This window comes from Melopsittacus undulatus, chromosome 2, assembly GCF_012275295.1.
Source record: "Melopsittacus undulatus isolate bMelUnd1 chromosome 2, bMelUnd1.mat.Z, whole genome shotgun sequence".
NCBI classification, from domain to species: domain Eukaryota; kingdom Metazoa; phylum Chordata; class Aves; order Psittaciformes; family Psittaculidae; genus Melopsittacus; species Melopsittacus undulatus.
In genome coordinates this window covers 8,383,009-8,410,679 of record NC_047528.1, presented here as the reverse complement: position 1 = coordinate 8,410,679, position 27,671 = coordinate 8,383,009, and the positions used below count along the sequence as shown (strand labels likewise).

Sequence of the window (27,671 nt, the reverse complement as noted above, 5' to 3'; positions counted from 1 at the left end):
ATTGTTTACTGTTAGGGTGGAGATGCACTGGAATGGGTTGCCCAGGGAGGTTCTGAATGCTCCATCCCTGGCAGTGTTGAAGATCAGGTTGGATGAAGCCTTGGGTGATATGGTTTAGTGTGAGGTATCCCTGCCCATGGCAGGGGGGTTGGAACTAGATGATCTTAAGATCCTTTCCAACCCTAACTATTCTATGATTCTACATTGGTTTTGAACTTCAGGTGTCAAGCTAATCTCCAGCTCTGCCAGGGAGTTGCTGTGTAACCTACAGAAGGATTTCTAACTCAGTACTGAGCATCAAGACTGCTTGATTTTGGTGTTGTGTCTGCTTCCCTTCTTCCCTTCATTGGCTGTCCAAGGAACCTGAGTCTGGCAGCATAGGTAATGGGCAGCCTGGGTCACTCACTGCTGTCTTGTCAAAGTTAGACATACAAAATGCAGTCTTACTGTGGTCCTCGGTATCTCTTTTCCATGTTTTGAAGCAAAGAAAATGATGCTTCTTCTTTCCCATCATTCATCTTCCAACTTTTTAAGGTTCCTTGGACAAGAATTGCCTTTTACTTTGATTCTTCATTGGCTGGTATATGGGTGCACACAAATCATGCAGTATGTGTGATTATAATGTATTTGAGGAAAGTCTAGTTAGAAATAAATATGTCTGAGCTAATTTTGACATAGTAGGTGGGACATTTTAGAGATAAGAAAGCACCTTGAGTTCCAGCAGGGAAAGGATGAGCTCATGCCAGAATCAGGGAAGGAGAAGGATTACCATCTGGTAAGCGCACAGCTAGAGAAAGAGAAGGAGCTGACCACATTTTAGGAAGCAAATGCAGGTTAAGATGGAAAGCAGAGTGTGTAGAGGCTTTCTTTGAAGAAAAGAGGACTATTCTGCAGGTTTACAGTGACTGGAAGGTTCACTGCTGACCTGTGTAATGATTATTAATTGATTTCATATTTTCTTCTCTGCTTAAATAAACTAAAATCCTGCAAAAGAAAATGTTGAACAGAAGGGTGATTACTGTTTATTCACCCAGTTAGAGAATGAAAAGACCAGTTCCCTTTCTGTTAAATCTTTTCTATTTCCCTTAAATAAATATAGATACCAAGTTTTAAATATAATTTTCAGCTTTCTGGTTTCTTACTACCTTGTAATTATTATTTGTTTTCAGTAGCTGTGAATGGTGGCTCTCATTAGTCTTTCAGGTGACTGAGCAAGGTGGAAGGAAATGGTTGTGATAAAACAGGAGAATTAAACTCCATAAAGCTTAATGTACTGGGAATCATGGAAGTTTAAGCCTGTCAAAAAGCCTGTCTCCATTATCAGCAAAATATGTAATTATTTCGGAACCTTTAACTCATCACCATTACATCACCATTGTTTTCTTTCCTCCTGTTTTAATTATATGGGGGATAGAACTGACACTTCCTTAGCTTCAGAAACTTTAGTCATTTATAAGCCACAAGTCAAACTAAAATACTGGACATTTCAGTTTTATGCCATCTTGTTGCTCATCAGTTTTATAGCCCTTAACTGGCCAAGACTTCTTAAATGCCTTTTCCTTTTACAAGTCACCAAGGAACTACTTAGGACAACATTTCTGAGTTTAGAGAGGCTCACAAGTGTCCATATAGTAGAAGACGGAGCTGAGATTTGTGTCTCAATTAATGTAGAAGTGCTACAGAGAGTTACAGAAACTTGACTGCCAAATACCCAAATTAAGTTTGACTTCTGGACAGTAGTGTTCTTCACTTTGTTGAGGCTATTCTGTTCCTTCTTTCTCTGGTTGCTTTCTAACCACATTTCTGTTTATTCTTAAGAATTTTGATTTAAAAAATAATCTATAAAAGAATAAATATCCCATAAAAACAATTACCATCAGTTTTACAGTGTTCTTAATTGAGCTGATTGTATGCAATTCAACCTGGTTTTATTAGGGGTTCAGAGTGGTCTGAGCCTGCTGTGTGAAAAGGTGGTTGGGATAACCAAATGTATAATATCTCAGACTTCAGTTATATACTGCTATGGCCTCGTAGGTACAGACCCATTGGACACGGACAGAGCAGGAATTTGATTTGTAAGACCCTTGGAATTCAGCGGAGTGTGTTTGCTGTTGTTTTCTGTAAAATATTTTGTAACAAGAAGGAGAAAGGAAAGAAGAACCCCACTTCCTGACTTTTAAAGTCAAACCTAACACAAATGCGTTTTGTGACTCATGGTATCATCTTTGAAGTGCTAAAGCAGTAAGAACTTCAGGGACGTCATAGCTTCAAAAAACAAGTGCTCCCTGTGTGATAGTGTTTCTATCTACAGCATATGAATATTAATGTGTTTTAATTCATAGGGACCTTCTATACAAATTGCTTTGAGACCCCCAGGTATTAAAATATGATCATAAAATTTTCCTTTGTCTCTCTTTCCACTGCTCTAATGGTTTATCCTGGAAAAAAGGAAACTTGAATTGTGTAACCAGTTTGAATGGGCTTCAGACCGTACAGCCAGGAATGGCTCACATTTTTTCTGGCATTACTGTTTATTCACCATACTGAGCACAGCCCCATTCTGCTTGAGAACAATGACATGCATCTAACTGTTTCAAAGAGAAAATCTTCCTTCAAATGCATCATTCTGTCCTTGCAAATTGCTAACTGGATTTTCATAACAGGTATTATAAAGATGTTAGTGGGACTTTATGTAGAGATTCCAGTGGCTGACTTGCGAATATGTTGAGCTGGGAGGAGGAGGAAGAGCAAAGGGTAGAAAAGAGGGGAGAAGAATCAGATGTGAGACAGGGAAGAGAGGTATATGCAAGAGGACAGATTAAATTTATAAAGCTTTCAATGGCAAACTCTTCTGCCTTATAGTCTACAACCTTTCTGATTTAGGAGGACAGGGCATAAGATTGCATTATTACATCTAGCCCCTAATCCTCACTGGTAACTGTGCTGCACATTTACCTAAACATGCACAGCCCAGTGGGACTGCCTCACTTTAACTGACTTATCACTAAACAAGGATTTTGAAGACACTGTACACCCAAAATGAAAGCCAGGGGGAAGTGGAGACACTCAGCATGTTGAAAAGACAAGTTTGAACATAAGATAAGATGTAATTGTGTAGCCATTCCTGATGTCTGTGAGGACTTTGCCCTGTGAGTGGGCTTATGGGAAAGTCGGTGAGATGACATCTGCAGTGTTAATTCAGCAGTGACAAAACAATCAATGGCATAATAATGATATCAGAACAGTGATTATCTAGTACAGACTTAAAGTAATACAAATTGCATGGATAGAATGAAGGGGAGATACTTGTAGATTTTTGGAAGTAAGCCTTTTAAAACTTGGTTAAATAAATGCTATGCATGTTTTGTTAAAAAAACAGACCAACACGTAGACAAAAGCATCACATTTAGGTACTAAACCATAAGAAGTGATGGAAAAGACTGGATTTTGGGAGATGTCTAAGATAATGCAAGTACTGAATGGTACTGTTTATCAACTGTTTGGTTTGGTACTATTCATCAACTAGTGAATGCAAGTGAAAATAATGTAAAAATGCTCTAATTATGAGTTTCATCAGCTCTCAAATTTTTCATTTGTTGTCGTAGCATGGACTAGAAGAAAATCGTAGTTTTTTTTAAAGATCCCCCCCTTAGAGGTGTCGTGATTTTTTTCTTGCTTCACTTGTCAAGAATCAGGCTTCTGATATTCACTTTTGTAAGAGCACCAGAAGTACTTCTGTTCTGTCAGTAGCTGCCAAAGTTCTCATAACCCCCCTCATCATCTTGCTGCACAGTCGTTAAAGACAGCAGTGTCATGGGCACCAGTGTGACTTCTGTACTGCACCCATGTATGGGTAATATGAGAATACTATAGACCTGAAGGGTTAAGTGTGTATGTAATGGTCATTTGGGACAAATTAATCCTAGAGGCTTCTGTTCAGGATGTATAGGCTGTGGAGGCTGCATGTGCTCCAGGAAGTTGTAGGTTGTGTTTGAGATGAGATGGAACACTACCATATAGCGTAGGTGTTGCCATGGTGTCCTGGTTTTGGCTGGGATAGAGTTAATTTTCTTCTTGGTAGCTGGTACAGTGCTGTGTTTAGGATTTAGTAGGGGAATAATGTTGATAACACACTGATGTTTTTAGTTGTTGGTGAGCAGTGCTTACACTAAATCAAGGACTTGTCAGCTTCTCATGCCCTGCCAGTGAGTAGCCTGGGGCACAAGGAGTTGAGATGGGACACAGCTGGGACAGCTGGTCCTAACTAAGCCAAGGGATATTCCATACCATGTGGCATCATGCTCAGTAAAAGCTGGCCGAGGGCCACTGCTTGGGAATTGGCTGCGCATTGGACTGTAAGAGGTGAGCAACTGCGTTGTTCATCACTTGTTTTGTATAATCTAATATTATTATTATTACCACTCTTATTATTTTCTTCCTTCTCTGTCCTAATAAACTGTCTTTATCTCAACCCAGGAGTTTTTGCACTTCTACCCTTCTAATCCCCTTTCCCATCCTGCTGTGGAGTAGGGGCAGTGAGCGAGCAGCCCTGTGGTGCTTAGCTGCTGGCTGGGGTTAAACCATGACACATGGAAAAATGAGTAAAGTCGTATGGTGAAAAGAAAATACATCTGCCTGGGAAATTTGCCATAGTGTGGGGGAAAAAAATCAAAGTTGACTTTAAGTGAAACAAGATCCAGTAGGGAAGATGTTTAGGCCAATTTCAGATGCTGTAACTTGGCTGCTTTCACTCCACTACTGGCCAGCCCTGTCACATTACTATTCAAAACATTTTCAAGATTGTGGCTTGTTGAATTGGGTCCTGGAGTGCAGCCAGGTGGTCTGGATCAATGGGAAAGGGCAGCAGTACAAGAAAAAGAGTCATGGAATATGGGAATAGAGATGGAATACGGCCCGTTGCCTGGGTGCCGTCCATCTTGGGCAGAACAATGGAGTGGGAATACCTGCTCCTTCACTAAGATGTGTTTTGTCTCTCCTAGAGAGTCACAAGTGCTTTGCAAGGTCTGCCAAACAACCCTCACTCACTTTACGTGTAATGGGGTGTTGTACACTGTTGACCTAAGAGGAGCATGTCTCCCCAGGCTTTGCATTGCTCTTGCACCTAGTTATAAACCCTCAAAATAAATAAATCAGAGCACCCCAAAGACAAATCCTTAACCATGATGCTTTGCACTGTGTTCTGGAGGTCAAAACCCTCCAGTGCTGTCGTTTAGTGTTTGCCAGTGAAAACTTCTCACTCCTGTACCAGGCACACGCAAAGGCTCTTCTTCATACAAAGCCTTATTAAAAAGGGTTCCTAGAAATGTGCCAGGAGCTTAAGTTATATTGGGAGATTCCTGAGGCTGGGGTGGAATTTGATGTGGTTGTTCTGAAACATACACAGTTGGTCATTTTGCACCAGTGAAAACTTCCTGAAGCCTTGCAGTTCTTGTCCAGTGTGTTTTGAAGATCATAGCATATCATTAAGGATACAGGGCATGCCCACATACACCATATTGCCATGTACCAGGGGACTGAGGAAAAAGGCAAATCTCTTCATCTTCCTAAAAATCCAACAGGAGGTCAAGAAGTAGCTGTAATGGCAAGCTCTATGTCAAGACAATGAGCAGAGTGTTCCCTGAAAATGCTCCTTGAGTTTCACTTCCATCTTTACATCATTGCTGTTCTTGTTGGCCACATCCAATTGCTGTCCTAGCTAGGTACAGGGAAAGCTAAGTTTCACTTTGAAGATGCAGTAAGAAATTTGGAGGTACAACCTCCAAAAATTTGCTCAGAATTGATTTGAAGAGGTGTAGAAATAAAGGAACAAACTAAGTACCAGCCCTTGTTTCTTCACTGGCAGATCCTGGTACCTCTCTGAGATGTTTGCAATACATCTTAGCCAGCTGATGAAAGACTAGATTACACCGAGACTATTGACCTTTAAAACTGAGCCCTTAACAGGAGAGTTTTTCTTCTGAATTTAACATGCTTTCATCAAAGTGTTATTAAGTATGGGTTTCATTTTAGAGGTTACATGAATTGTATCCAATTTAATGGAGTTTGGTTATGATGACATAACAGTAAATAAAACTGGATGGTAAGAAAGCTATCATATACAAACCTGTAAGAAGTAAGAAAGCTGCTATGATTCCTTTTTTGAGATGGGAGGTTCATATTTTTTTCTCCACTGATTTTCTATCCCTTGATATCCTTATCTGTAAACCCAGTGTTAGAAGATAGTTTGAGATACATAGGGATATAAGGGGAGGAGGACTGCACTTATCCTCAGGTTCAGTTCCCAGAATGAAGAGCTTACATGGAAGAGATAGTTGATTTGGAGAACCCCGCAGTACAGCTACTACAAACAACACAGGCCACAAGCTGTCATTTAGCAAATGATGGATAAAACCTGTTGCTGAAGACTTTAAGCCACTGTTATAAGGTACTGCAGGAAGAGTAGGGGATGCAAAGGTGGGAAGAGCATCACCAGTGCCTTGGGTTTCTGTGCCACTGAAGGACTGGTTAAATAAAAGTTGCAAGTGATGGAAGGAAAGAAGGAAACAAAGCACATTCCCATGCTATAGAGAGCTATGGGGTGTGCTGAAGGGATTTGACCTGGGTAGGAAATACCTTTCTATCTGTAAATCAAGTGAGTTTTGAGGAGGTTCCCATCTTCCAGGAACTGGGAAATTGGTATTGATAGAAGCTCCTATAGATCCTGGTCCATTCTTGGTGGCTCCTCCTTTCTGTTCAGACTAAGCTCTTCAAGGCAGGGACTTTTTATGGCTGTCTGTATATGATATCCAGAAGACCTGTACACAGGTCTCAGAAATTTGTAAGCATTACTGGAATTCAATATTGGATAAAAAAAGACATTTAAAAATATTACTAAAAAGTTTTACTGGAAACAGTGATTTCTGGTCTTAGCAGCAGTTTTGTATGAATATATAGATTTTATTCCCTATAGCCTTGTCCTCTGGTAAATATTGCTGGAGAAGAGAGTTCACTGATATTGATGCTTGCTTACATGTGGCCTGTGCTTAGAATGCAGAGTCACAGTCTGGGTTTGTTGTTTTGTTTTTTTCTTTTCTTCTTTTTTATTTTTCTTTGTCCTGACAGAAAGATTTCGGGATTTACTGCTCCTACATTCCAATCAAGATACAGAGATTCTGCCCATCTTTCAGCAGAGGCGCTATCCTAAGTAAGTAAGATTGTCTTCTTGGGAGAAATACATTCTTTATCTATTTGTGGCAAGGGAGACTGAAGCATTTATAGCACTGTACATGCTTTTGGTGTGAAGTCCTACAGCAGAGCTGTCAGGGAGCAGCCACACTTGCACTGAGCTTTGCAGTCTTTCAGTGGTGTCAGGGAGAAGCAGACGTGCTTTGCAAGTGTGCCCAGCTGTCAGCAGGGAGGTGGTGGTGGCAGAGTGCAGACATTAGGTTGCCTGGATCAGTGTCTGGTGGAGCTTTGTTTCACTTGGCACTGTGTTGACATAGGCAGATGTTTTGTCAGGCTAATCCCCACACTTGTCTTGTGGGATTCCATCATTTAGGGTGACAGATTCCCGTGGGTTTTAAAAGGCTCCCCTTTGGAAGCTTGCAAGGACTAGAAAACATTTTTTTTCTGCCCTTCTTAGGGATATAGATACAGGCAAACCAAAAGAGGAGTGTTTTGTGTTTAGGAGGTCTTGCATATATAGAGTATCCTGGACAAAACCTCTTATTCTCCAAAGTGACATACCTGAATGAAACAATGAATGCTCCTTGTTATATTAGTTCGAAAAAACAGATACTTTCAGTTAAGTCCTGAGAAGAGGCAGTGAAGGGGGGAGAAGGTGAAGATGACAAAGAACTGGTCCTCACATTAACTGTGACCAGAGTGAGCAATGAAAGAAGGATAGTGCAGGATGGACAGAGGGAGGAGAATGAAGAATGAAAGTCTGGCGCTAAGCCAGCAGTGATAATGGAAATAAGCAATGTTATTTATTTTAGTGATTATTTCCTGAAATACATAGGAAGGCGGTGGAGCTAAGTGTTAAATACAGCTCTTAAAGTCTGATGAGTTTTCTGAAGAGAAGGTAACAAATAGAGGGGCTGAGTGCTGAAAAGCAGTCACCTCCTCACTGTGAATTCTTGAAAATAAAAGCAGTCAAGGATGAAATCCTAATTCTTAAAATGGTGAAATTATTCACTGACAAAATTTCAAAGGGGAGATAGGATTTTCCTGGATAGATCCCCCTGAATTTATTGTTTGCATTATCCATTGCCACTGTTTTACTGGAACGCTGTGAATGTATGATATATGAAACTATGGGGGACACCTGGGTGGATGGACTGGTCTACTTGTTTCACTAGTTCTTCTATTAAATATTATTTTTCTCCTCACCCTTCAGAGCACTGAAACAGTTATTTTTCCATGGCAGCAGAACACTTTGCTTGGTTTAGATGTTTTCATTTATGGTATGGACACTGTCAAACTGGTCTGAGAAACTAGTTTATCACCCTTCCTCAAAGAACAGACTTATTTCTATATAAATCATTTCTGAGGTGTCTGACTTTCCATTTCTTTACATTCAATTTATTACTAGCATTCTTGGCAAGTACAGCCTACTAGCAATATTATGCATTGTCAGATTCGTAGGTGACTGAGTGCCTGTTGCCCTCTGTTCAATGGATTCTTCAGGCCTTTGACGACCATACAAAAATAGCATATATTGTGGAGCTCTACTCCTATTAGAAGTTACAGTGGCCTTGCATCCCAAAACAGTACATGTTTTCAGACACATTACTTGGTGAGATTGACTGATTCCTCTAATACACAGAATCAGCCAAACTTTGGCACCTAACTGAAAGAGAAGTTTGCATATCTTCTAAAAGCAATAGATTTCTGTTCATAGCATCACTGATTGGTGCAAATTTGCTTGCTTGTTACAGAAATGTAGCATGTGTTATAATTCACTCAGAAGCAGGCTGAAGACTCTTGACATGTCCTAGGTTCTCTAGGGGTTGTCTTTCAAGTGAAATATTTGTGTTCAGCAAGGCAGAAAACCTGCTCATCTTCATAATATATTTTGTCTTACTCCCATGTCAGTTTTTGTCCCTTCCCTATGCTCATTTTCATTGGAAGGTCACTTAACAGAAATGAAGGTAATGAACAGACAGATCTTATAAATCAGTGTCCCTTCATTGATGTCATCTGAGCAGTGGTCGATTGTACTACATGAGGACCTGAGAAGTAAGGCTGTTTTAATAAGACATTGTCATGGAGAACAAGGTGGAACTTGTAATGCTTAAAGAAATGCTAAGAATATGGAAGATAAAAAATAGAAGTTTTAGTAATGACTTAGCTCAATAGGTTGACTAAGCAGGGCTTAGTAAGTAGAAAAGACAGAAGTTTGCATATATTTAAGACATGTCCAAAGGAAGGAGATTGGATAGGAAGATATTCTGCATTTCTCAGGATATTCAGAGTCATAGTAATAAATATTAAAGGCTAAACGAGCAAACTATAATCCATCAATTTTTGAAAGAAATAGAAACCTTGATGTTCTGGCCTGTTCTTGTACATTTATTATATTACAACCTGAACTCTTTCCCAGGGAACAGGAGGATAATATTGAGGATGTGATTGTTCTCAGAGATGATGTCTGAGCACTGGAATAGCTGGAAGAAGTTTTCTAGAATGTGCATGCATGTTGCTCTGGTTTTGCTGGGGTAAATGAGTCAAATAAATATGCTTTTTACTCCTGATTTATGAAGGGAGAAATGCAGGGTCTTTTATGTGTTTGCCTGGGTTTAATCTGCTGGTCTTGGCTTAGCCAAGGAGCAAATACCAACTCTGGCACATGGAGGAGGTTACAGAGAGCCGAGCTTTACAAAGACTAAGGTTTGTAAAGCTACATGACACATCACCTTGAATTCTTTAACTTAGTACTGTGTGTCCACAAATAGTGTAGCATCATGAGCATCATCTTTCCTTGTGGCCTGTGGACTGAGATGCTGTCCTATGCACATTGGTACAGCATCCAGCCAGCCAGCCCAACCTGCAGTATACATCCTCTAACTTTTCTTTACAAGGCTGCAGAGCAGATGGAGCTTGGTTTTTCTCACACTTCACTCAAGCACAACATAGCTGTGTCATGGAAAACTTACAGTTATTGGGGAAGAAATACAGAATTATGTTCTCCTGTAAATGCCTATACTAGTTTCATCATGAAACATATTACACTTCATATAGTTACAGGTTACTGAACTAGCAAAACCAGTCTAATCCAGGCAGGTAATTTTGATACCTCAAGTGACTGTCAGAAGATGAAATGCATGGTTCAGAAACCAAATGTCACTAGATCGCCTCATCCACCTCATTAGGAAACTCACCCCTCCACAGAGAGAAATGCTGTAAGGAGAAAATCTGTCTGCTAGCTGACATGAAGCCATCACCATGTCCATGAGGATTTGCATTCCTGAAACTAAGAATAAACCTGCAGCTGTGGGCAGCCAGATGGGTTGGGGCACATAGCTGCCTCCAAGTGTATGTGTGTGGGAAGAGCCTCTGCATGTGAACCAAATCACAGACAGATTTGTCCCTTCTCTCCCTCTTTCCATGAGTGTGCTGAAGTCACTGAGATGAGTTACCCCAACACAACCAGGCCCATCAACAAACTGAACTTGTTGCAGTGAGTCTTATCCCAACTCATTACTTTGACAATGTTCATTGTAGCTCCTGTATCTCATAAAAAGCACTTCAAGATTTCACTCATAGCACATTTCTGCAGGAGCTCTTCTCATGCTGGTGTCAAGCTTGTGCTTTCCTTGGTTGCCTACTTCATTGATGACATTCCTGATGGATATGACATTTATTGTATCCATCATATATATGGTATTTTATCACATGGATTCACCCATAAAATACAGTAACTACTGAAGTGCTGACACAGGCTACAGAGGATTGCTCCTAAAGAAGACACTATTATAGTCATTAATTGGGCTTGAGGGTCCAGCACATGACGGGATGATTGGTGTTAGAAGCAGGGGCACAGATTGCTCCATCCCACCAAAGCTGTTCTGATCTTTTCCTGCTGACTCCACTCCACTCCTGACTTCCCGTTCTGTGTTCACAAGGGAAGGATGCGCAATTGCCTTGTAACACCAGAGAAGTGTCTTTTGGGCCTGATAATGTCAAAAAATAAAATTAAATAGAAATTATAAAAAAAGAAAAAGGAAATAACGGAAGTGATAAAAGAAGTGAGAAATTAGGTTGGTGGGTGAAAAAGGCAGGAGGGAGGCTGACACTGCACAAAACAGCACTTGAGAGGGATGTGCCAGAAATGCTGCTGGCGTTACAGCTTTTTAGCAAATTTCTCTGTATACAAGTGACTTGACAGTTCAGCTGTACTTTCTATTTTCATGATATTAATGAAATCCTCAAATACACATGTGGGTTTCTTAAAGGGATTATTTGCTTCTTTTTTTCCCCCCTTCAGAAATATTTTCAGTCTTCATTCTTATCTTCTGTGGGTTTTGGTGGAAAAGTTCTTGGATGATTCACAGATTTTAAGAACAGAAGGAGCTGTTATGTTCCGGCTAATTTGAGTCCCTTCTTAACATAAGCCGTAGAGCATTACCGATAATCCCTGCAGCAAGCTTCTGGTTCACGCGGAGCATGAATTTAGAAAGACATCCAGTCTTTAAATTGAGATGTTAAAAACTGGAATATTCACAAGCCTTTGGATCAGCTTGTTCCACTTGTCGATTACTTCACATATGTATGACATTAATTTCTTTAACTTCAGTTTCCAGTCTCTGCCATCTCACTGTACCATTTGCTGCTAGACAAGAAAGCCCTGTACCATCTGAAATGACATATCCGTGCAAGAGTCTGGAGGTGATTTAAAAACTTAGACAAATAATTAGAAGTTTTTTGCAGGGTAAGGTTTACATAAAAAGTGTCTCTCAAATCATTTGGGGTTTTGTTTTTTAAAACCTTTTCAAAGTTTTATTTTTAGTTTTACTTTTTATTTTTATTTTTTAAGCATGGTCAGGAATTACAAAAGTGTTTTCGTTTCTCTTTCCATAATGAACATATAGAGAAATAACAGCACTTATTTGTTGTCAAATAGAAAGACAATGTAAACTGAGTACTTTATTATTTTTTGATGGAGTGATAAGGTGTTGAATTTGGGAGAAAAAAAGATGAACTTAGAGCCTCGCAGGTATAATGAAATAACAGAGTATTCCAAATACATTTACTTTCCACCACTCATAAACTACAAACCTTTCTTTGGCATATATTCTTAGTAAATTAAGGTAGACTTCTGTATGCACAAAAATACCATTTTCATGTCACAAAGTAGAAAAAAAGCAGGATCTTGATTTATCAATATATATGTATCTTCAATTACATATTTTGAAGGTCATCTTTGGAAAGCTGTTGAAAGTTTCAGCTCAAACAAGGCCAAATGGTGTTACTCAATTCTCATCATGGAGTAGTCTAGACAAATAGGCGGCAGAAAGTTAGTGCCTTAAACCATTGTGCCATCTGGTTCCCAATTGCTACTCATTTTAATGATAATGGATCTGTAAGGGATCTGTGCCAGCCTACTACAGCTTGAGATCCGAGCCAAGAAACTGATAATATTACATAAATAATACCCCAGGAATAAAACTTGCGTCTTATTTGTAACTGTCTTGAGAACATTTTTCTTTTTGGAGGAAAATAATTTGTGTCTAACTAGAGAAAGTAGTGAGTTATGGCTTCTGGAAATGATGGTGCTCAGACAGTGCCTTCCCCCTGAAATTCAGATTTAAACATGCACGAGAGCAGCTAGCAGGATCATGGCCTAGAAACCCGGTTTAGTTTGCATTAGAAACAAAGGCAACATCTTCCTTGGTGTCCAACAAGGGGAAAAACAATGACCTATGTTTTCATCACTCAGTCTTCATTGTAAAGGCAAAGCAGTGTTTAATCTTAAGAGGTGAACTTTCACAGAGTGAATTTAGTATAAAAGGCTTTCTGTGAAGTGCTTTACAAAAGATGTTCTCTTGTTATTGAGGAGAAAGTGTGGCAGGGGACTCTGATGTGAGTTACCAGTGTCACCCAGGAGCAATTCTCCTGGGGATGAGGCCAGAAATAGAAATCAGGTCTTCCATAGTCCTTTCAGTTGCATGCAACTGGCTCTCTCATCTAAAATAACATCTATCCTGTTTTCTACTGCAAAAACACGTGGCCTGCCCATATTGCTGAAATCAGATGGGAAAGTGCCAAGTGAAGGAGTCTTTCAGAAATGCCCACACAAGCACTTTAAATGCTTTGTGTAGCATTGTACATTAAGCATGAAAATTACTGGTTTTGAAGCGCTCCAAGATTAATTTCAAAATGCAGGCTACAAGCTAACCATCTCACCAGCAGCACTGAGCCATCACATTTATTTTTTAATGGGACTTACAGTGAGCATAGAATAGTTTGGGTTGGAAGGTACCGTCCAGTTCCAACCCCCTGCCATGGGCAGGGACACCTTCCACTAGACCACATTGCTCAAGGCTTTGGCAAGCCTAGCCTTGAACACTGCCGAGGGATGGAGCAGCCACAGCTTCCTTGGGCAGCCTGTTCCAGTGCCTCACCATCCTAACAGGGAAGAATTTCTTCCTTATATCTAATCTGAATCTCCCCTATTTAAGTTTTAATCCATTACCTCTTCTATTGCTACAGTCCCTGATGAATAGTCCCTCTTCAGCAAACTTGTAGGCTCCTTTCAGATACTGGAAGGCTGCTCTGAGGTCTCCACGCAGCCTTCTCTTCTCCAGGCTGAACAGCCCCAACTTTCTCAGCCTGTCTTCATGTGGGAGGTGCTCCAGTCCCCTGATCATCCTTGTGGTAATATGGGGTTATCTTGATGAGTTTCCAGACCAGTGCAGGTTTGAGCTCCATGAAAACCTCCTGTCATTTTCTTGTCAAGTGGGATTTCTACTAAATGTGGTAAAAATACAACAGTGGCGATGGGGTAAAGGCTGGTAGCTGTTTATAAAAAACAGCAATCATGTTATAGGAGTAATCATGTCACTAAGAAGGCAAATATTTGATCTAGATTTTGGTGAAATCATAATGGAAATGGAAAAAGGACATAATTCATACTGTGTACTACATGTTTGAGCTAAGATCCTACAGAGACTCATGTGGACACATCCATGTAATATCAAACAAGATCAAGTCATTATCTTGAAATATTTAGGACTACACATTAAACTCTAATGTGAGCATCGATTCCTGGAGAGAGGGGCTATATTTGTTTAGCTTATCAGTTCCCCAGTAACTTCTAGTACAAAATAGATAGTTCCGTTTTCAAAGGCCGTAATTCAGGTCCTGACATCACAGAGTGATTCAGTCCCCTTAAAATCAGTGGGAATTTTGTTGCTAACTTCAACAAATCTCAGACCTGGAATCTAAGAATCTTTGAAGGAAGTACAAATCTTTCATATGTAGAGAAATGTGGGGGAAAAACTATATCCTCTGAGAGATCTGTGCAGAAATATACAAGCAAAATAGAAGTTTCATGTGCACAGATATTCTCTTTTAAGTACCAAGCAGTCTAGAATGCAAGTTTAACTTAGGTCTGTTTATCATAGCATAGTTGTGGCTCATTAGCAGTCATAAACTGTTTTATGCAAAACATTGCAATGCTCCCAATTGAGGAGGGGAAAGGGCTGACTGAAAATAAAAGGCAGCTAAAACTTTCAAAATAGTTGGGAGATGAAATCATTGCTTTCTTCAAAGTGAGTGGTGAAAGACAAAACATTACAGCTGTTCTTCATTGGTTTTGGGAGCATAGGCATGATTCTTGATAATGCTGGTTGATTTAATTGGTATATACCTGCCTGCCGCTGAGCAGCAGTGTAAGGCTTTGGGGAATTATCTGCCACGTGTCTTGAAGGATGTTTTTTTAGGCAGCTCAAACAGAAGTTATAGTAGTTTGATGCAGAAATCATTAGTGAGGCTCTTTGATTCATTATGCAACAGTTACATTGATCCCATCTGCCTTTACATCCAGCTTTATCATAGTCTTTAATAAATATTGCTTTTATTAGTTTAAAAATTAATTTCACAATTAACATGGTTACAGAAATCCAAGAACCAAATTCTTGAAAAACAAGTGCTAAAGAGTTGTGGTTGTTGACAGTAGTGAGTTTCTCCTCGACTGTATGGATAAAAGGGAACAGCATCTTTCATTCACTCCCATACACCTACCTGTACATTTTTGGCCCCATGCTTTCAGTGAGGGATCCTGGACGGTGTTTTCTTTTGTAGAGCCTGTTAAAGGCGAAAGCATCTTCTGTTGGTGTTCTGTTAGTCTTACTGCAAAGGGAGAACTATTTTGGCTATAATAATAGGGAAAGTGGACAATATTGTGCCCCTAAATATATGTAAGAAATGGGAGGGAAAAAGGATTTGCCTACCATGTTATCCTTTGTATTTCATATAAGACATAAACAAAACCTGTATTTCCTGGTCTCTAAGGAGGCCAGAAATTGAGCAACACTCATTGCTGTTCTGGCCCTTCCCCAGCAGGGTTTGAAGAACCAAGTAAACTTGTTCTTTAAGCATCTCAGCAGCACCACAAGTCATTCTTCATGTTCTTTAATACTGCTGCCAACAGTGTACACTGCTTCTTCCTCTGCGGTAGCAGAGCAAGTGTATGCTCTGTGTAAGAGCACAAGCTTTAACGCTGAAAGAGACGGTTATGATATTCTAGTTTGCATAAAATGAGCAAGGGTGGCTTGTTCTTATCAAGACATGAGCCTAGATTTCAGTTTTAGCAACTGGAATCTTCAGTTCTGAGTGCCAGGCTCTTTAGTATATGTGAGGGAGAAGCTTCACATTTATTTTTTCATGCAACACATTGGATTTCAAGCTCTTGTTGATAAATAGGGACAGCAAGGGGCCCACAATGATCTAATAGCTGTCTACTATGTCTTCTGAGAAATGGGTAGGAGATCTCAGCTGTGGGATGCTAACTGAACCACTCAGAATTGAGCATCCATCCCCAAGTAATTATGTATGTCAGCCCCATGTCATGGAGGAACATGCCTCAACAGCTGGTCTAAAGCTTTACTCTGAAGTCTTAAAAACTGGCAGCAGTAGAAAATCCATCTCATCCTATAGTATGTGTGTTATTCCAGATATTAATGATCCTCAGTCATAGGGACAGAAGTTGGTGCTGGGAAGTTGTGCTCAGTAGGCCAAGCTAGCCTCAAGGAAAGATCCTCTACAGCCATGTCAAGTGGTTTGTAAGAATCACAAGTACTTTTGAACATCCAGACAGCTAGCAGCTGGAAAACATTGTTAGCAGCTGCAGAATAGCAACAGCCCATGGTATTAGCTGCCAAATCCTTTCTGCGTGTTGCCTAATCAGCTAGCTGAGCCTGTTCATGAGCTGAATTGGAGACTAAAGTAGATAAGCCCTGACTCAAAAGCTGTTTGAATAGAAGATATGTACTGAGTTGTTGGATGGTGAAGATAAATTGGGCAATATTCAGAGTTCCTGGTGGTTGCTTTTTAATAGAAGAATTTTTTGGGCTACAGATTAGTCAGAAAATTACCAGTCTAAGCATCTGCACCTAAAGTGAGGCATTACATGTGTTTAGTAACTAGCAATGCTTTTCTTTGCTATCAGGAACATAGTGACAATTTTCTTTGCCCAAAGCAATGAGAGAAGCTGTGTTACAGGCAACAGCCAGAAAGAAAAGACACTAAAATAATTTGCTTTAGAGCTTAATAGCTTTCATATAACACTTTGCTTTATGACTTAATTATCTGTTGCTGTCAAGGTATCTTTGTAGTACAAGATTTAAATGAAGTTTGTGTGTGGTTGGAAATCATTTAAAACCAAACTCTGCAATGAACTTCATTCTTCTGAGACCTTGTGTAAGGCAAAATAGCTGCAGACTCCAAAAAGCCACATGGGAGCAGGGTCAGTCTTCCTACCCCAAATCCATTTCACCTGTACAGTAACCTAGTTCTACAACCTATACAGCTGTCAGTGTGTTCTCTGTATTCTGTCTGGTTCCAAACAGTACTCAAAAGTGTCTAACAAAAACTTGATCAATTCTGAGGACTGATATCTTGCTTTCTTCTGTGTGGTGCATTGTGATGTTACCTAAAGAAATTACAGCTTTGTATTTCCCTTCACTGTATACCTTGTCTTTAAGGCTTAAAATAGGTTTTTTTGCTAGATTGTTGTTGGTGATCTCTAATGCTGCAATGTTTAAGGTATAATTACTTCCTCTTTTAGACAAATCACCAACACATTAAATTTCTTTATTATATTGATTTTCTTCTTCTAAACAAATACTGAAGGTCTTAAAATAGATTAAATTCTCCTTTTTTCATGGATAGCAGAAGCAGGCATTTGTTTCCAGTGTTTTCTCCAAAGCAAAGGTATTTGCATCCCCTCTCAAAAGACTTTGAAAGCTATTTGTAGCCATACTTTTTATTTCTGCCATACTTTTTATGTTAGGGAAAATTGAGCAATGGAAGTGGTCAGTGACAATTTATCCATCACATGGTACTATTACTACCAGAGCAAGGGCAAAGCAGAACTGGTTGCAGAACTGGGCCACACATTTTGTTATGCTTCATCCCCAGATATGTTTTCCATATGGATGAAGCAAGTCATGTAGATGTAACATTATCTTGTGAAGGAGTCATAGACATGATGTACTGGGCATTTGGGCACTATGAAGATGAAACTCTATGATCTTTATAATATACAAGAATATCTCCTGCCACTGCAGTTTTCAAGGGAAGCAGTTCCAGGGTTTCAAATGAACACTGCATCACTTTGAAGTGTGTTGGAGAGATCCCACTCACTTTGTTGAAATCTAGGAAATTGGCACTTCGTTCAAGCTGGTGTAAGATAAAATCTGGTAGAGTTATGAAATGATCTCAGGCTTTCCATAATTTTTTAGTATAAGCTGCAAGAAAGTCTAGAAAGTACCAAAATCCATGAGTTAGGGTGAAGCAGTAGGCAATTCAGTGGTTGTGTCAGTGTTTCTGAGTGAGAAGGGGAAGAGCTGCTGTTGTGAAGGATGACAGATGATCTGAGCAGTGTAAAAGTCACTGGTTACATGTTTCAGCTCTGTCCAAGTGAAACGCTATGCTGCTTTCCATCCAGAAAGAGCAGGGTCTGTGTGAAGGACAGTCATTACGTGCTAGCCTCTCTGTTGGCGTTGTTTTGCTTCAATGAGGTGGCATGAAGTTTTACTTCATGTGTCAGCCCTAACGTATGTCAAACTTGCTGGTGAACTGAAGAAAAGACTCTTTAAGAAAAGTTTGATTTCTGAACAGCTTGGAAGGCAACATGGATGCTGAATATTGTGTGGTCTGAGCAGGATGGTGAAGGGAAGAGGGCAAGGAGAACAGGAAGGAAGAAAAGATAGATGTAGCTTTCTGTTTTGCGCACAGTCCACACACTACATGGAGAAAGATACCTTAATTCAAGAGAACAGTTTTACCTATAGGATCAGTAGAGCAGTATATAAGGAGCTTGTTCAGCTGCACAGGGCTCTGACTGTAGAAGAGCCCAAGGGCTCTTCTGTGGCAGGTAAGTGATACTGGTATTGATGAACAACTTGAGCTCCGTCTTGTGTAGGGAAAGGGGGATTAGGAATTTCTTGCTAATTTGTTTGCAGATTGCTGTGTCCCCAGGAGAAAACAGGCTGTGAGTTTGGAGTCTCCAAGGCTTCTTTCAACCATGATGCCATTAGCATGCACTCGAGCATCTAATTCCTATCCCTGAGTGCAGCATAAGGGCTGTTTCCTGGGGCTCAGCCCCTGCTTCCCTCTTTTAGAGTCAGCACAGGCAGCACTTCTGAGATAAGGAACTTTTCCAGCTCTCACTGTGCCATCTGCAGCAATGTTTTGCTTTTTGAATGCATTTTCTCATGTGTCTGCGTGCATTTTGCCTTCACATTATTAGGTGGCAGATACTGTCTGTGTAGTGGTTAATGGTTGATGGTTAACTTCTTGTTTTCTTGGTGTAAATTTGCACTACAATTAAGGAACCCACTGTAAGGGGTTGCAAACAGCAGTTGCTGAAATTTGAGCTGGCTCTCTCAAGTCATTTGATAGCAAAATAGAGCAGGTTGGCTGCAAGCAACAACAAAGAGCATCACTGGAGCTTAAGAAATCCATTTATCTCTGCATTGGCTATGCCAGCTGTACATGATCAGATGAACTCCCCTCACTGAATTAGCTTTGATGGCAGTTATTTGGCCCTTCATTCGGATTCTGGCACCAGTCAATAGCATCTGCACCTTGTGGAAATGTTTTGGCAATTAAAAGCCAATTAAATTTGGCTCATTCCCCTGTTCCATCCTTCTTATGACATCCAAGGAAGAAGCCTCATGACTGAAATATTTAGCATCTATGTAGAAAACAAAAATGGTGTCTTGATTTTTAAGAGTCTGGGGTCTGATCTTCTCTGCTCTGAAGGCCCCTTGACGAATGAATGTTTAAGGGATATTGCACCATAAAACTTGTTCACAGGAAAAAAAAAACACAACAAAGTGCTTCAAGTCATGTACGGTTTTGTTATCATTGGGTCACTGGTGGTAAATAAAAACCTTGTGCACTCAAGCATTTTGACACTGTTGAGTAAAGTTAACCAAACTAATGAAATAAGATTAAAAAGTAACAGGGCTGGTGCCTTTGCTCACAGCCATCTTTACCCTTTCTTTCATTTGCCTTGGCAAACCTTGATGAGGTTTATGACCGCCATTATAGATATATCTATGGGCCTCACAGACTTATAATGAGGTCATTGCTGCAATGCTCTTCTCTGAGAAATACAGCTATTCCTAACAGGTAGATGCTGTCACACCATGTCAAACTCACTTGCCCAAATACTCCTAAGGAAGGTGTGGCAGAGAGCAGGCTGGATCCTAACACAGCACCCAAGCTGCTGCATTAATCCTGCCTCTTTGTAAAGTTCTTACCCAAGGGGGAAAGTATCTTTTGATTAGGGACCTTTGGGCACTTCCACAATAGGTGTAGCTGTATTATAGAAACATGTGGTGGTGGCTTAGCAAATGGTGGATGTTTGCAACCATTAGGAAAAAATACAAATGCAGTTTTCAGAATCTCAGAAAGGAACAGACAGGAAGTATTCACTTGTAAGCCCAATTTTTACCTTATAATTTGTATAAATTAAATTGTTAATTTTTAAACAGAAAGTAAATGGTATGAGGAACACCAGTATGATAGATTTTCCATGTCATTTACTTTCCATAGAATACATATCATAGAATCAGAGAATACTTTGTGTTGTAATAGACCTTGAAGGTCATCCAGTTCCAATCCACTAGATCAGGTTGCTCCAAGCCCCTGACCTTGAATGCTGCCAGGGCTGGGGCAGCCACAGCTTCTCTGGGCAGCCTGTGCCAGTGCCTCAGCACCCTTATCATCATCTCCAGTTGATGGATACAGAATAAGCTCTTCAGAAAATAAGGTCTGGTAGATACACAGAACCTAGAGCACCGGGATTTCTTCCGTTGTGTAGTGCCCATGTCCTGCTGTATTTACTTGCAGATATAGGTACTACAGCAGGATAAACAGTAAAAGGTAAACTTGGCGTATATATATATGTATATATATCCACTTGTATAGTGGATATCTGCTTAATAATATACCTTTGAGTACAGCAGAGCTAATTCTTGATATCCTGTAATTCAGAGGCATTTTTGCCATTTGTTTTGTTGTAGAATCAGGTGTTAGGGGTTTGTTGGGTTTTATTGATTGTTGTATGGGATTTTTCAATAGAGAATTTAGCAAAGTATCGCCTAGATAAGAATATAGCACAGTGTATTAAAAAGAAAGAAAGTTAAAAGTCATTGGTGTCAAGTGGCAAGCAGCAAATAGTTCTTTAGCAGACATTTTTAGAAGGGGGTGAGGTATCAGATATATAGCAGTTCATGTTGGGACTTGGTTCTTTTCAGTATATCAAGCAGTGAATGACAAGGAGGGAGATGTAAACACCAAGTTAATTAAATCCTTGTATGATATTGCGCCAGGGAGGATAGTGTATTTCAGAGCAGATGGATTGAAATTTCTGAATGATCTGGCAAATTTCAGGAGGTGGGTGGAAGAAAAGGAAGATGAGTTGGAATAGGCAGAAATGTCAGACAGTTCATCACTGCAGAAGAAAGAGTGACACGGGGTGAGGGAAATGATAGGATCATATATAGCACTTTATAACAGCCTTTTGTGTCAGTGTCAGAGTATTCAGCCTATTAAATTAAGCATTGGAGGAGAGGAGGTCTGAGGAAGTGTTGCCACCTGGTTTCACTGGAAGGAAGGGTATAGCAGAGGATGTAAATGGCATTCTGGAAATGAGAGTGGATCAGCATGAGGGAGATGGATTTAAAAGGCTGGACTTCTCTTCCTCTCTGTCAAATCAAACCTGGAATTTGACGTCAGACCTCACAGTCCTGTGATCTGCATTTCACAATGATAATGCACATGATGGGGATCAGCTTGAGCAGTGTGGAGCTGCAGGACACTGATCTTATACAAGAAGTCACCCAAGTCAAGATTTGCTATGTCTCCCTGGAATGACAAGACCAGTCACACACAGTGGGGTTTCTCTGTGAATACACGGAACAACTTCAGGGAGCCTGGACAGTAGGAACTGGTATTGGACCTACAGGAAAAGCTCCTTCGCCTTAGACGCTGTCTCTGTGCCAGGTGTAATCTATCATTCTGTGAATATTTATGAAAAGTAAGGGTGAGAAGGGTTATGAGGGGAATTATACATCTGAAGTACTTAAACACTAGTTCCCTCTCTCTATCTCTCAACATATCACTTGATCATCTGTCTTGTTCGGTATCACCTGTTCTCTCTCAGCATTCAAAACTCACAGAAATGCTAAAAATAAGACTTATCATAGATACTCTTGCAGCACATAGAAAGGGAAGAGTTTGAAGGAATTTAAAAATGCAAGGGATGAAAAAGTCTTTGTTTTGAATAAGAGGGTTGTAGAGAGGTATCTTTGTATGTCTGGAAAGGTAATAATAATAACACTACCACCTACGAATAGTAAGGCCATTCTATAGAGCCTTGTCAGGACTGAAATTGGAACATTGCAGACAATAACAGGCTGTTACCTCTTGAAACTTGAAATAAGAAGTTGGAGCATATTCAGAGAAAAACAGTGAAGAAGTCAAGATAGTCAGGGCTGCATTGAGTGCATCTATGATGTAATGCACTATATTCACTGGTAGCTTGATATGCTTCTGCCCTTGCAGACTCATCTATAGGCTTATGCTGACTTCAGAAATTCCTTCTCCAAGTTGGGTGATCTCATCCTTAATCTGCTATTTACTTCTACTGTTTAGGGTTCCCTCTAGCATTCAGCACTTATTCTTTCTTTCCATTTTGGCCTTGCCAGTTTTCTATATCCTTTTCCAGATAAGGGACTGTCTGCCTAGCAAATCAGCTTGTCTGACCATCACTGAACATCTGGAAAGCCACCTGAAATTACCTTATCGTTATCTTGCAGACCTCACTCCTCAAGTGTCAAAGCAATATTTAGAGATTTTCTTTATAGGCTTCCTGGCAGCTTAGTTCAAGCAAAGATGTTTTATAGGCCCCCAAACCAGTAATTACTTGCTTCGTGAAGCTGCCCTGAAAGTAACCTACTACAGGCACATTTACTGACTGGTATAGGATATGAGGCTTATGGAGAACATGTTTTCTTAAAGGAACAATGTAGCTGTGAGAGACATTTCATTACAAAGGGAAAGGTGGCTTTTGATTGGGCTAAGTCACTTTTACCTAATGTGCAAACCTAAGGTAGAAAAGAGTAAGCGGTGAGACACAGCAATTTTTCTCGAGGGTTTATTATGTTTTAGGTAGCACATTTGTGCTTAGGTTTACTACATATGAAGGATCCCATTTAATTTGGGATTAACTACTTCATTTCAACTGCAGAATTTGTTGTGAGATTTTCCCTTTTTTATTTTTTTTCTTTTTCACTTTGAGTTCCTCATCTGCACTTAAATCCAGTCCAGAGAGCTTAAATGGACTGCCTTTGGAGGAGATAGTGATATACCTGGCCTTGTCTTCAGGTTAATCTGCTGCCAGCTATGTCTTCCAGCCCTCTAGTCAGATGATTCTTTCCTCCCCTTTTGTTTCTGCAGATACTCAGCCAGGGTTTTAATTTCTGCACTTGTCATCCTTGGGATTTGTCAGCAGATGCCAGCTTTCCTTTCACCATCCCTAACATGCATTGGAGCTTTACTGGTAACGCCTGCTGTCAGTATGGATGTCTAGTTAGAGTGGTCTTCGTTTTCCCCCAGCCTACTCTATCAAAAAAAGTATTTGAGCTTTGGCATATTATGCCCCCATTATATTTGGAAGTGCAAAACAGCTTCCAGAGTGGGGGACTGCTACATCTCATATATGTACTAACTATTGGGTTTTCCTGAGTCCTAAACTCCCATTTAGACTTTTTTACTTGAAAATACCCAAACGCTGGCAGAGGGAACTACATTAGAGCTCCAGTGATGGTTAATTTATAATTTTGTGTGTGCAACTTGAATCAGCATCTGAAATTTGCAGTCCAGTTGCATCAGTATGCTTCTATATGCTTCAGTTGCTTCAGGTATCCCACAGTACCCTGAGATACTGATGCTGCTGGTATTTCCACAGACCTGAGGACATGGGATATCCTGAGTTAGTGAGTATAATATACCTGGTAAAGAAGAGGGCTAAGTGCTAATACCAGCAGTGCTTGTGAGAAAGACCCATACTGTCTGTTATATGGCAACTCTGAGGTGAACACCAAAGGAAACAGCATAGGCAAGAAAAAGCTTCTTGCAAATACTGAAAGAGACCAAAGCTCAGATATGAAAGTGGATTGCTCAAAAGCAGAAATACTGTTTGTAATGAGATAGGCAGATTACTGTGCAATGAGTTGTGGAGAGACATGGCCAACACATTCAATTGTGTTGCTGGTCTGCAGCATCTTAGTGCTTATCACTTAATATTATAACAGGCTGAATTTTCAAAAGGAGTTACAATAGGTGCTGCAGTCATTACAAATATTCTTCTTTTTGTTTTACTTTATTAGCTGAGGCAAAATTAGAGACAAGTTTACAGAGAGGCAAGGCACTGCACAGAATAGATGCTGTAGTTGGTAAGGAAGTGGAAAAATTGATTTCCTTTTATAATATAAAATTAAACTGTGTGATCTTTAATCAAAGGACTACATTTTGGAAACATTTTATAAAAATGGAAAGAAAAAAGCTGCCATGGAGAAGAATTAATACAACCTTAATTAAGAATATTGACCCAAGACTTTGGTACAGAAGGTACTTGTACTTTCAGAGTACAAAGTCGTCTAAATGCATAATTATACTTGATTGTAGTTCTCAGTGGTTTTACAGACCTTTTTAGTGAAATGAGTGGTCTAAACTATTGCTTCTCTCCTATTATAGTCAGCACCGAGTAATAAGAAATTTTATTAAATTCTGAGAGAAATTAGCTTGGTCTGAGGGTTCAAAGGAAGAAATGTGAAAAATCAGTCAGAAATGAAACTCCAGCAGTTAAAAAAGTGGGATCTCTTATGAAATCTGAATCAGAATCATAACTCTTTGTAATCCTGTTCAAAATAGTATATAAAGCTAATTGGAGCCACTGGGTTTTGCAAGCTTTCTCATCTAAGATGCTGCCATTTTCTTAAATGAAAACATCATCCTTCACAATGTCAGGAGCACCTCCCATATGAAGACAGGCTGAGAAAGTTGGGGCTGTTCAGCCTGGAGAAGAGAAGGCTGCGTGGAGACCTCATAGCAGCCTTCCAGTATCTGAAGGGGGCCTATAGGGATGCTGGTGAGGGACTCTTCATTAGGGACTGTAGTGATAGGACAAGGGGTAACGGGTTAAAACTTAAACAGGGGAAATTTAGATTGGATATAAGGAAGAAATTCTTTACTGTTAGGGTGGTGAGGCACTGGAATGGGTTGCCCAGGGAGGTTGTGAATGCTCCATCCCTGGCAGTGTTGAAGGCCAGGTTGGACGAAGCCTTGGGTGATATGGTTTAGTGTGAGGTGTTCCTGCCCATAGCAGGGGATTGGAATGAGATGATCTTAAGGTCCTTTCCAACCCTAACTATTCTAAGATTCTATGATTCAGGAGAACAAATGGGAATCTCTGATCTCGCATGCTGTCTATCCCAGTTTGTTACACTTTTAAACCTTGAAAGCCATTTTAGTTTCAGAAATCCATACAAACCAAGGAAGATGAGCTTTGTTCAGTGCTGGTTCTTCATCTGCAAAAAGCTGTTGGTCAACACTGTCAATAATCACAATGTCACAGCATACACTTCTTAATTGAGGTTTACATGACATGAAGTGTCATATGTTGACTTCAAAAGATGAAGCGACTGTCTTGATTTTTGCACTGGAAAATACTTTAAACACATTGATAGTACCAGGCACATCTTTGAGAAATAAGTGTGTAATTTGTTGTAGCTAGGTTTTTACTAAAAGCTGTAAATTGAGCCTCGGGCTCCAAAGTGGCCCAGAATGCTTCCATAGTCAGTTTTGCTTTCTGCAAGCCTACCATATGAAAGATTGCCTCTGATGCAAATTTCAGAATTGGTTTCCAGTAAGTCTTCACTTACATTTGTTATCCTAGAGTCCTAAAGGAACAGTCATGCATCAGGAAGCCATCCTGGTACAGAGAGTTACACAGCAGAGACTATCCTGACCAAACCAACTTAAACTAGATGTTTAGATTGGATATAAAGAAGAAGTTCTTTACTGTGAGGTTGGTGAGGCACTGGAATGGGTTGCCCAGGGAGGTTGTGAATGCTCCATCCCTGGCAGTGTTCAAGGCCAGGTTGGATGAAGCCTTGGGTGATATGGTTTAGTGTGAGGTGTCCCTGCCCATGTCAGGGGGTTGGAACTGGATGATCTTAAGGTCCTTTCCAATCCTAACTATTCTGTGATTCTATGAATAGCAGACAACATGGACGGATACAGACAGCAAAATTCAGGCAATATTGGGCCAGAATATGACTGAGCAACAGCAAGCACATCAGCAGCTTAACTACTGTCAACTTGTGGCTTGTTGTGGGGTTTTTAGGTATTAGAGGAAAGAGAAGTCTTAAGAAGGAATTTGAAGGGAGATAATGAAATAGCTCTGCAGATGTTCACAGAGATTTCCTCCCAGGCTTGAAGGGCAGTGTGGGAGTAACATGAAGGCACTTGTTTGAATATTTATCATGTGCAGGTGGAGGCTGGTATCGTGGGTTATCAGAGGGAGGTGATAACATCTCTCTGGTGCATTAAGAATTGCAGCAGCATAAGAACATAAGGAGGTCGTTTCAGCCATCAGATACTTGGTTCCTTGGAGTTCTCAGGCCGTATTCTTCATGGCAGAACTGAACTTTGGTTTCTGTAGGACAAATTAAAGAGAAGAACAAGCATTGGGGGGGGGGGGGGGGGGGGGGGGGGGGGGTGTATTTAGTTGATTTTACTGTGATTTTGGAGAACTTTATCCAAAACCTGTTGAAGCCAATGACACGGGCTTTTTATGAGGATGCAGGGGAGGGATTCAGCTCCAGCTACAGGTGTCTGTGTGAGTTAGTTATCAAAGCTCCAGCTGTCTCAGTGGGTATCTAGGTCTGGAGTCAGGTACCTCTGGCTAGGTGTCTAGGGCCACTTCAGTTCTGCTTGGCCTTCAGCTGCTGTTCCAGAGAAATGCTGATTTCTAAGGTCCTGTTGGATTGAGTCAATACAGCCAGTAGACATAGAGAGCAATTCATCACACCCCAAAGCTCTCTCTAGGCTCCATTAACTGTATTGATTGCATCTCTTTTGGCTGTATCAAGGATTAGTCTTGCTCATACAAAGATCACCCACACCTGAGTCTTAGTAACAAACTGGATACTGCTCTGAGGATATAAAATATACTTCTGGGTGAAATCCTTACTCTGTTGACATGAATAAGATTTAACTCCCATCAGAGTGGGACTTCACTTTCTGTGCTCTGTGCAGCACTTTGTACCCAAGCACTTTGCTCAGCTTGCAACTGCTGATACTTCTTTAATTAAAATTTCCTACAAGCTCTTAACTCCCCTATCCATCTGTTATTCCACTAACATCCCAGATAATGTCTCACAGTAGCTCCCAGAGAGCCTGGGAGAAAAAAGTAACATCAGCATTTACAGTTGAGTAATGAAGTACACTATAAGCATTAAACTTTTCTAAGGGCTCCTACAAGTATAGCATTGAGGCCCAAGTCCAGCAGGGGTGTGAGCAAGTGTCTTCACACATCACTGTGCCGTTCCTTATGGAAAGCAATGACTTAAACTCAAACAGGGGAAGTTCAGGTTAGATATAAGGAAGTTCTTTACTGTGAGGGTGCTGAGGCAGTGGAATGGGTTGCCCAGAGAAGTTGTGAATGCTCCATCCCTGTCAGTGCTTAAGACCAGGTTGAACAGAGCCTTGGGCAACATGGTCTAGTGTGAGGTGCCCCTGTCCATGGCAGGGGATTGGACCTGAATGTTCTTAAGGTCCTTTCCAACCCAAACCATTCTGTGATTCTATCATTCTATAACTTGGGGCTCAAAAGCGGTAGAGCTGCCTGTGTTCCTGAGACAGTGTCC

The 27,671-nt window shown here is 40.4% G+C and overlaps 1 protein-coding gene across 1 annotated transcript in view; it reads left to right on the top strand.

Annotated features, from left to right (window-relative positions):
• NOX4 (NADPH oxidase 4) overlaps positions 1 to 27,671 on the top strand; it is a 105,149-nt gene that overhangs the window by 62,187 nt on the left and 15,291 nt on the right. Inside the window, 1 exon segment of the mRNA XM_034074456.1 lies at positions 7,123 to 7,204. Within this exon segment, the coding sequence (XP_033930347.1) occupies positions 7,123 to 7,204 (82 nt within the window).